The sequence below is a fragment of the Nicotiana attenuata genome, unplaced genomic scaffold (genome assembly GCF_001879085.1).
Source record: "Nicotiana attenuata strain UT unplaced genomic scaffold, NIATTr2, whole genome shotgun sequence".
Lineage (NCBI taxonomy): Eukaryota > Viridiplantae > Streptophyta > Magnoliopsida > Solanales > Solanaceae > Nicotiana > Nicotiana attenuata.
In genome coordinates this window covers 161078-171823 of record NW_017671503.1, presented here as the reverse complement: position 1 = coordinate 171823, position 10746 = coordinate 161078, and the positions used below count along the sequence as shown (strand labels likewise).

Genomic DNA, 10746 nt, shown 5'->3' with positions numbered 1-10746 from the left:
TCCAAACTCAAAACCCTAGAAAACCTTTCTTTTCTTCTCAGAGAAAAAAAGATGAAGGTGATCGCCGCCTACTTGTTGGCCGCATTGGGCGGAAACGCCAGCCCTACGGCGGAGGATTTGAAGGCAATTCTCTCTTCCGTTGGTGCAGAAGCTGATAATGAGAAAATTGAACTGTTGTTATCTCAAGTTAAAGGAAAAGATATCACTGAACTTATTGCTGCTGGTAGAGAGATGATTGCTTCGGTGCCTTCCGGTGGTGGTGGTGTTGCGGTTGCTGGTGGCGGCGGCGGCGGCGGCGGTGGTGCCGTGGCGGAAGAGAAGGTGGAGGAAAAGAAAGTGGAAGAGAAAGAAGAGTCTGAGGAGGAGTTTGGTTTTGATCTCTTTGGATAGAAGAATTCATATATTGTTGGTGAAGTTGAACCTTTGTTTATTTTGGATTAGAATCAACTTTAGTATGATTTTCTTATCTCTAAGTAGTAATTTTGATTTGATGTTATGTTTAGGTTTACAATCTGTTTATGTTGGATGTTTTTTTTAAAAATTTGACTATTTTTCAATTTTTGTGTGTTATCCTTGCGTATGATTATGCTACTTTTTATGTATCGTTCCAATTTTATCGTCATATTGGACATGGACATGGAAGCGCTAGCTTTTCTGTTGCGGGTTCGGTTGAGCCCAGTAACTCTTTGGTCAAAACCCTATATTTGTCTTAAGAAATCCAATTATATACAAATTATTAATTTAGAACTCACTATATATCTTAAAAGGGCTAATTCCAAACTAATAAACTTTAAATTTTGACTTCGCCTCTGAATCGTTTTCATGTCTTTTTATCTTTACTGCGTGTGTGTGTGTTTTTTCCTGGGTTGTCTTCTGTGATTATCTCATGCTTTTCTTCTCTTTTAATCAGCACCTTCGCATAGTAGTACTAATTATTTTAATATCTTTTTTATTTGAACCTTAGCGTAACTGGTAAAGTTATTTCCATGTGACCAGAAGGTTACAGGTTCAAGCCTTGACTCTTGTGGTCCAGCCCTATTCTAAACCCGCACATAGCAGGAGCTTAGTGCACCGCCGGGCTGCTCTTTGCCCTTTGTTTGAGAGTCACTTTAATATGATAATGCAAGCTATTCCTGTTTATCTTGCTTCTGTTTTACCTTTTCTTTGTTTCGTTTTTGGTGTGTATTTTGATAATGTCACAGTATAAAACTTAAAAAACAGATTAAAAAGAAAAGAGTTTAATTTGAGTATTCATGATATCAATTCCATTGGCAAGAACAACGTATTTACATGTTTTCAGTTACCATATATATATATATATATATATATATATATATATATATATATATATATATATGTTAGTTCAGCTTATACTATATGTAATCTACTATAGGTTTACCGAACAAAAAATTGATTTTGAGGTGTAATTAGGGTTGGCAAATGGGCAGGATAAGCTGAATTTGTGCTTAGATTTGGTACCTGTTTATGTTGGATTTCTTTTTATTATTGTGACGACCCGACCCGTCGTCACGTGAGTTACCGCCCTGTTTCCCCCGTTTTATGCTTCTTCATGTTTCATCATCGGTATTTGGTGTGTTAGAGTCGATTTGGGTTGGTTTTGGTAGGAAATGAGGCACTTAGCCTCTTTAAGGAAGGTTTGGTTTGGAAAAGTCATCCGGATGTTGACTTATGAGTTAGAAGGCTCGGATGTGATTTCCGGTGATTCGGTTAGCTTCGGGGGATGATTTGTGACTTAGGAGTGTGATCGAAGTAATTTTGGTAGGTCCGGTGTAGAATTAGGCTTGAATTGGCGAAGTTAGTATTTTGGCGAATTCCGGTTGATAGGTGAGATTTTGATCCGAGGGTCGGAATGGAATTTCGAGAGTTGGCAGTAGCTTCGTTAGGTGATTTGGGATGTGTGTGCAAAATTTCAGGTCATTCGGAGGTGTGTTTGGTAGGATTTTTGATCGAATGCGGGTTGCGGAAGTTTGGAAGAACTTAGGCTGGAATTCGATGAGAAATGTTGGTTTTAGTGTTGTTTGAAGGTGGTTTTGATGATTGGAGCAAGTTTGAATAAGGTATTAGGAATATGTTTGGCATTTTTAGTTGAAGTCCTGGGGGCCTCGGTGTGTTTCGGATGCCGCCAACGGGTCATTTTTGGAACTTGTTTGGATTGCTGAACTGCTGGTATCTGGTTTCCCTTCTTCGCGAACTCGAGGGGTGTCTCGCGAACGCGAAGAGGAAAAATGGGGGGGCTGAGATTTGGCCTTCGCGAACGCAAAAGGATGAGACGCGAACGCGAAGGAGGGAACAGTGTGCTACGCGAACGCGAGAGTGCAAATCGCGACGCGTAGAAGGAGTTTGGGCCTGGAGTCAATTGGCCTACGCCGAACGCGAGGCATGCTACGCGAACGCGAAGGTCTGGGGAACTTGGCCTTCGCGAACGCGGAGAGTGGTCTCGCGAACGCGAAGAAGGAGGGGGTCAGACCTGGGCAGAATGTTTTAAAACATTTCATCCGCGAACCCAACCCATTTTTCCAACCATTTTTGGGCATTGTTAGAGCTTTTGGACGGGGATTGAAGAGAGTTTTCAACTGGGATCGATTGAAGGTAAGTTTTATGAGTTAAAAACATGATTTTATTGTAGAATCATCCTTGAAATTCATGAGAATATAGCCAAATTGTAAGAAATTAGGGCTTGAGTTTGAAATTCTAAATTTGAGATTTGAGGGGCCATTTGTGGTCCGATTTGAGAGATTTTGGTATGTATAGACTCGTGTCGAGATGAGGAATCCGGTGATGTTAATTTTCTGATTTTTCGAGAAGTGGGCCCGGGCTCGGGTTTGCAAACTTCGTGATTTTCGATGTTTTTCGAGTCTTTTCGATTGGGTTATATTCCCTTGGCATATTGTGACGTATTCGTTGTGGTTTTGGTCAGATTCGACGCACGAGGAGGTGAATTTGAAAGGCAAGGGCATAGCAAGCTAGGACTTTGGCCAGCTTGAGGTTAGTAATATAAATGTAAATGCTTGGCGTTGAGGGTTTGAAACCCCCGAATTTTGCACGATGTAGTGCTATGTGAGGTGACTTGCACGCCGGATAACGGGCGTGGGGTAGAGCACCGTCGGGGATTGTGACTTGGTCCGTCCCGCTTAATAAAATTACTACCTAATTGATTGTAGTTTTGTGATATCCTTATAAAAATGGATTAATTGTCATAATTGGGCTTCGTGCCAACTACTTGAATCCTTCAGGGATTATTTTTACTGGTTTCTTACCATATTTCTAGTATTGAACTCAGTCCTGGTATTTAACATTGTTTTTGTAAACTCAGCCATTTTTCTAAAAGTAGAAACTAAAGTAATATTTTTAAATGAAGTTTGGGCTGAATATTTTCATATTATTGTGCCGAAAGGCTTATGTGATTTTGGACTGAGTAATGGGTCGGACTGCACGCCGCAGTGGTATGATATTGAATTTGATAATGAGGCCGAGGGCCTGTTTGATGCCACGATATGGCTTATTATTGCGCTTGGGCCGTAAGGGGCCCCCTCCCGGAGTCTGCACACCCCCAGTGAGCGTCGTTCGATGTTGAATAAATGGAGCGGGCTGCACGGCCGCAGCGGGGTACTGGAGGTACCGGTTTATGTGTTGCAATTGCATATTTAATTGTTATTTATTCTTATTCTGGTGTGACTTTATCATAACTGTTTTTTTTATGTTTTACTGTATATGCTATTGGTTCACGTTGTTGTATTTATAGCTTGTGCTTTGTGTTTTATTTAGGATTTCTTATCCTCAGACTTTATTTATATTTATTACTTTCTGAGTTGGAAGTACTCACAATACTCCCTGCACCTTGTGTGCAGATTCAGGTGTACCCACTGAGGCTGAGTGAGATCTATCTCTGCCTAGCATCACATTCGGGAGATTCAAGGTAGCTGCAAATTGGCGTTCGCAGTACTGATCTTCCTTCTATTTTATTTATCTGTTTTCCACATTTTTAGAGAAACATTATGTAGTAGGTTAATACTCATGCATTAGAGGCTCAGACTTGTGACACCAGATCTGTGGGCTATTTAGTATTTTATTTTGGGGTTTTTCGGATGTTAGAAATTATTTCAGAGATTCCGCACTTAAATTGTTATTTTTTTTTTCTTGTGAATATTTATTTATCCATCTAGGTTAGTTGGTTAAGGTTGTGTAAATGGTCGGGCTTGCCTAGCAGTGTGTTGGGCGTCATCACGACCGGGTTTTGGGGTCGTGACAATTATAAAAGTTTTAGACTACTTTTTCGATTTGCACGTGCCATCCTTGTTTATGGTCATTTTAATCTGTGTCGTTCCAATTCTAACGTCATAATGTTGGATGTACATTTTTTTCTTCCGCTTCATTTTTATTGTGTGTGGTTTCTTTTTAAAGCTTTGGTTTGTCTTTCTTTGTGATGATCTCATACTTTTCTTTTAATCAAAACAATAAATATTATAAATTACTCCATATTTATAAGGCATGACATACTTTCTTATCCGTTTACATACTAATATTGTATCTTCTTAATCAGAAGTCTCGATCAATACGTGGAATGAATCTGAGCGATAAAACCATATACTGAATATCAGGTGGAAAAAAAATTACTATTGAATGTGACAAGTCAATCATGCAAGTAGCACCACTCTAGTTTCTTACTGTTTAGAGTTTCAAGTTACTCTAATTTCGATTTTATCTTAAATTAGTTTTCAACCATGACATAAAATACAGACTATTCTTGCCCATCAAAATGAAGATTACATTCAAATAAATATGGAGCGTGGGTGGTACTACTGTATTAATACTAACTCCCTCTCCATGTTTTCTCTACGTCATTTGTAAGCTATAAAATAGTACAAATATCTAGTTTGATGAGCTAGCACCAAATTTAACCTTTTATCGAGTTAGAAAAAAATAATAATTAAAAAGCCTAACTCAAATTCAAAAGTTATCTTTATTAAGATTGTTCGGGACTATGAAAGGAGGCAATAACCAATTTTCGAAATAATATAAGATGTGTAAGTGTTTAACTTTAAAAATCAATGAGTGTTTCGATATTGAGTCAAATACACTATACGTTTAAATTATTTAGAAGGCATACGTTTACTGAATGCAATTGCGACCTATAAGTCATATTTGGTAACTGTGATTTATAAGTCGCATTTGATTTTATAAGTCGCATTTGTTAATTGAGATTTATAAGAAGTATTTGATTGCGCTTTATTTGAAACTAGAAATAGAGTCCAAAGCTATGAACAAAGGCTGAATACATAAACACCTAAACTTGTTAAGATTTTTTCATTTAGATACCTAAACGGGGTTTTGACACAGTTACCCACAAAAATAAAACTATTTACCCTTGGCTACCCATTTGTTTTCTACCCATAAACTAATTACATTTCCTACCCATAGTAGGTTTTGTGGGGAATTTTCTCGTTATTCTCTAATTCTTTTTTATTTCTATGCTTCTTTTCTTTTCTTTTTCTTTTCTCCTTTTCTTTTTTCTTGTTTTCTTCTTATTTTTTTCTTTTTTCCTATTCTTATTTCATTTAATTCTTTTTTTTTTATATTCTTTTTCTCTTCATAATCTTTCATTTACTATTTTTCACTATTTTTTATTATTCTTTTTTTTTTTATATTATTACTAAAAGAAAAATCAAATTGTGTACCAATTAATGTAGCTAATACAACCAAAACAATATTAACTAACATTTGATACCAGTATAGTATATAGTTATACCAACAGGGTATACAATTGTACGCAAAGAGTTAAAAAAAGTTTAATTCAATTATTAAACTGAAATAATATCATTTGTCAATAAAAAATTTTAAAAAATCTAAAAGGATCTAATTGTAAGAGTATACTGTTACATTATATAGCATACTATAGTTTTTTTTTTTTTTTTGCATTTTTAATTTACCGCTCACGCTAGGTAAAAGCTTTAAAAAAATTAAAAGGGAAAAGGCAAGTGAATTTACGGGTAATAAGTATACTATTATAGTATGTTGTATACTATTACAACAGATTGTTACAATATCTTGCATATTATTACAGTATACCATAACAATATATTTGTATACTATAATGGTATACTGTTGTAGTATAACTATATACTCCTATAGTATATTAGTATACTGTAGCGGTATACTGTTTGGTAACAGTGTTCTTCTTCGATTATTACTGTAGTTGTGTTCTTCTTCGATTTTCAACTGAAAATTTCGATCTCAATCACCTCAAATCAGCTCCAAGTCTCGACCAAACTGACTCAACATTTAGTTACAGTTGGCAATCGATATTTTAATCACGCCAGTCAAAATCTAATCAAACAATTACAAACTCGACAAATGCAATTTATGATTTTCAAGTTTCAAGGTCTTTCAATGGTTGATCTAATTTTTCTTACAATAAATCGCTATGAACTTCTCAAAAGATATTAGAAATAATTATTTGTAACACTAAACGTTCAAGTTCTGCTTCGTTGTAGGTACTAATTGTTTCGGTTTTGAAAAATTTGATAATTACTTTTAATATTAATCATTTAATACTCAATTACTAAATTGTTAGAGTTCTACATTCCTTTTGTTAGTTGCATTTGATATTTTTTTTTAAATATTGTTACTAGGGGTGTTCATAAAAACCCGAAAAACCGAACCAACCCGAAAACCAAACCAAACCGACTAAAAAAATTGATACTTTTTGGTTTTGGTTTGGTTTTGGTTTTGAATTTTAAAAACCGATCAAATTTGGTTTGGGTTTAGTTTTAATCAGAAAAAAACTGAAAAAATCCGAACCAAACGGACTATAGGAGTAGCTATTTTAAATTTATTATTACACCTATATATATGTATATTTTTATACAATGTTTCAAAAATTTATGGTAAATATTAATAATTTACACTTTTATTATAGTTCTTTACCTTTACATTCTAGTTTGATTGGTAGTTTTCTTTTGTTAAGTGTTAGAATCCATTTTGTGTTAAAAATAATATATTTTTAATTGAGTCCTTAAATTATTCATCACTATTTGATTCAACTATCATCAATATATCTTGGTAAATAATAGATTTCTCAAAGGGCAATTGATTTGATAGTGTAATGTTGAAAATGTTGTCGCCGGAATATGTGTTTGGTAGTGTATATCTTATATTTAAGAAAAAACCAACAAATAACCGAAAAAACCGAAAAACCGCAAAATCCAACATAAACCAAATCGAGAAAAAACCGACTTAATTGGTTTGGTTTGGTTCTAATATTTGAAAAACCGACTTACTTGGTTTGGTTTCTTTTTAGGAAAAAATCGATCCAAACCGAACCATGAACACTCTTAATTGTTACAGGCCCTTTAGCGAAGACGAAGTACGGAACAATGCTCCGCAGGTGGTGACTTGTAATGAGTACCAAAGAGAAGTAGTTGTTTCACGGAACATTGCTGGGAAGCACATAGATAGGATTTTTATGTCCGATAAGGTAATTACTAACACCAAAAATGGTTAGCTTCCACTGTTGATTACGAAATAGTTTTTTTTAACCTAATTCATATATTGGGCTCAAATTTATTTTTTCGAGCATCTATAATAGTTCAAGTTTCTAAAAAGATGGTTAGCGGGTAATAATATGGGCCCCATGGGTAGGAATAGTAAATAGTTTGGGCATGAGCATTAAAGGGTAAATAGTTTGTATTTAATGGGTATAAAGTGAGATTTTCTCTAAACGAAACTAAGGACCTATTGAGCACATAGGCGGAGCCAGAATTTTAACTTTATGAGTTCTAGATTTTTAGAACAACTTCAAGTACTAATAACTGGGCTCTGAATAGTTGTGCATATTTAATGATTCTAGCTTCGCCCCTATTGAGCACCCAAACTTTCCTCGAATTAATAGAAGCATATACACATTAAATATGGAAATGGGAAAAGAACGAGACTTGTTGCCTTTTCATTTTTCCAGGTGAATTTGCTACTTGCTGTTTAAGAATTCGAGGCAGAAGCAAAACCATTACTTTCTTTTTCTTTATTTATATCTCAGAAATATGCTCAAAAGGGAGCTGCTGTTTCTTGTGATTTAGATTTATTTGAGTCTTTTTACTGAGAAACACCTAGTATAAGATTCTACCATGTTGCTATTTAACAAATTATTCTGGTGTCTATTAAGGTCAGCTGTCAAATTCTTAACCTTAGTTACACCATTCTCTTTCATATTCCAGCTTTTGCATTTCATCTTCAACTATATTTTTGATGACCAACTCTCTATACTTGGACATTTTGTTAAATATGTATGTCTTCTTGATGCTTGTAACGTGTATTACTTGATAATTCCTTTTTTATTTTTTTTAAACCTTTTGAGTATTTGAATTTTAAAAACCACTTTTTAGCTAAGATATGTTTCTTGACTCTTCTTTTATCACTGTAGGCTGGAGATCAGCTGCTGGAACTGAGGGCAATATTCTTAAACTCAAACTAGAAGTTGAAGCTGAACTATTTGATGAAGATTCTAATAAAGATTGTGCAGATACCAATGTGAGTATCTCAATAAAAAAAGTTGTATTTTCCCTTTCTTATATTTGTGATGACAACAACACCCTCACATACAAACTAGGAGTTGAAAAAGAGAGGGAATGTTGTTATTTTAGTTATTTATCCAAGAAATAATGGGAACAACTTAGCTCACAGTTTGCAAGAACTCAAATGTCTCCCGACCAAGGGGTAATTCTTAATTTGAGTTTTTGCCAATTGTGAGCTAAATTATTCTTGCCCATTATATTCATTTGCTTCTTTAGCCATTGTGGCAATAGAAAGTGTACAGTGTGTTAGATCATGTTTTAATGATGTAAATAATATACATGTGCAGGAATCAAGTTCAAGAAGTAAAGAAGACTGCTCGAATGGTTCATGATGAACAAGGGAAGAAATCAATCAGCATGTGATCAACAAATCTGGATTGGTCTCGTAAATCTGGGCGCAATCTAATCATCGAATCAATCAGCAATAACAATGATTAGCTGAGCTGGAAAAAATAAAATGAGCCTTGGTCAAAGGCACGAATCATGGGCAGAATCACGGAAGACTAAAGGATACGAGGAGATCTGGAAAGCGACCCCATTTGGAAGATCCAACAATCAAGGAGAAATCAAGTAAAGCAATCTTCTGCTAAAGAAAAGTAATCAAGAGAAGCAACGGCTCATTCCTTATTCTTGGAAAGAATCAATTCTTTCCAAGGATCAAATCTCTTGGGTTGTCAAGCCTCTACCATCCATCAAAGTATTTATACACCCTTGTAAACCCGAGCTTAGACATACTTTGATCAAACCAAATCACTCTCTTTATTCTACTGCAAACAAGCATTGTAGTTCACTAAGATCTGCTGTGTAACAAGTCAGGGATAGAAAGAGAGCACACAACTGGTGAGGCATTGTATCAAAAATGAGTGCTAGAGAAACTGAGCGATATACACCATATCTGTACTCGGAAGAAACTAATTTACTGAAGAGAACTCCCTTGCAACCCAAGGGGACTGGATTAGGATTCACATTGAATCCGAACCAGTATAAAAATTCCGGTGTTTTTAATTCCTGCAATTATTCTCTGCATTTTACTTTCCGTTACCATATCTGCTATATTATCATATTCAGTCGACTACTTAAGTTTTAAGTCAACTTATAAGTAATTAATTTGAAGTATTTACAATTCACCCCCCCTCTTGTACTTTCAATTGGTATCAGAGCCAGGCTCACATTTTACCTTTTGCTTAACAGCTTGTGAGAAAAGATCATGGCAAATCAAGTTATCATAGGAGCCCTCTTTCAGGAAGGAACTTCACAAGTTAGACCACCATACTTCAATGGACAACATTTCTCTCACTGGAATGTACGAATGGAAATCTTTGCTAAAGCATACGATGTCAAAGTCTGGAGAGTCATTAAAAAGGGAAACTATCCCCTACCTGCTAGCACTCCACCACTTGTTGATCCTAATGATATAGATTCACACTCAAAGGAGCAACTGGAAGCGGTGCAAGTGAATAACAAGGCAAGGAATCTGCTTCACAATGCTATAAGTGGTGAGGAATACGAGAAAATATCGAGTTGTGATACAACCAAAGAGATGTGGGGTAAACTTGAGGTCACCTATGAGGGAACCAGCAAAGTAAAGGAAACTCACATCAACATGCTAGTTCATGACTACGAACTCTTCTCAATGAAAGAAGGAGAATCCATTGAAGAAATGTTTGCCAGGTTTAGTAAGATAATTACTTAAAGGCATTTGGCAAGCCCTACACCAGTGGTGATCAAGCCAGAAAAATTCTCAGAAGTCTGCCAACCACTTGGCAGACCAAAGTAGTCACTCTGGAATCTCAAGACCTAAACAAATTGTCCTATGATGAACTGCGAGGAGAACTCATTGCTTTCGAAAGGACACATTTAACAAAGACAAATCAAAAGGAGAAAAAGAAAATAGTTGCATTCAAAACCTCTACTGAAATGGCTGAAAATGAAATTGATGATCCTGAAGCTCTACAAGAAGAGATTGCTATGATGTCTAGAAATATGGATGGATTGATGAGGAGATAAAAAAATACAAAGAAAGGAAGATTCCCACCAAGACGATCCAGGCAATACAATGAACAGGTTAAGAACGATGGAAAATGCTACGAATGTGGAAAATTTGGGCACATTCAAGCTGAATGCCCAGAACTGAAAAGAAAGATCTCTAGAGGCTTCA

At 35.6% G+C, this 10746-nt stretch overlaps 1 protein-coding gene across 1 annotated transcript; it reads left to right on the top strand.

The window, feature by feature from the left end:
* Positions 1 to 580, top strand: LOC109208669 (60S acidic ribosomal protein P2A-like). Its single transcript, XM_019371808.1, has one exon. The coding sequence runs from the start codon at positions 52 to 54 to the stop codon at positions 388 to 390; it is 339 nt and encodes a 112-aa protein (XP_019227353.1). The 5' UTR covers positions 1 to 51; the 3' UTR covers positions 391 to 580.
* Positions 581 to 10746: the final 10166 nt, after the last annotated feature.

Excerpts from the sequence above, each read along its gene's own strand:
- LOC109208669 (XM_019371808.1), top strand. The coding sequence starts at position 52 with ATGAAGGTGATCGCCGCCTACTTGTTGGCCGCATTGGGCGGAAACGCC.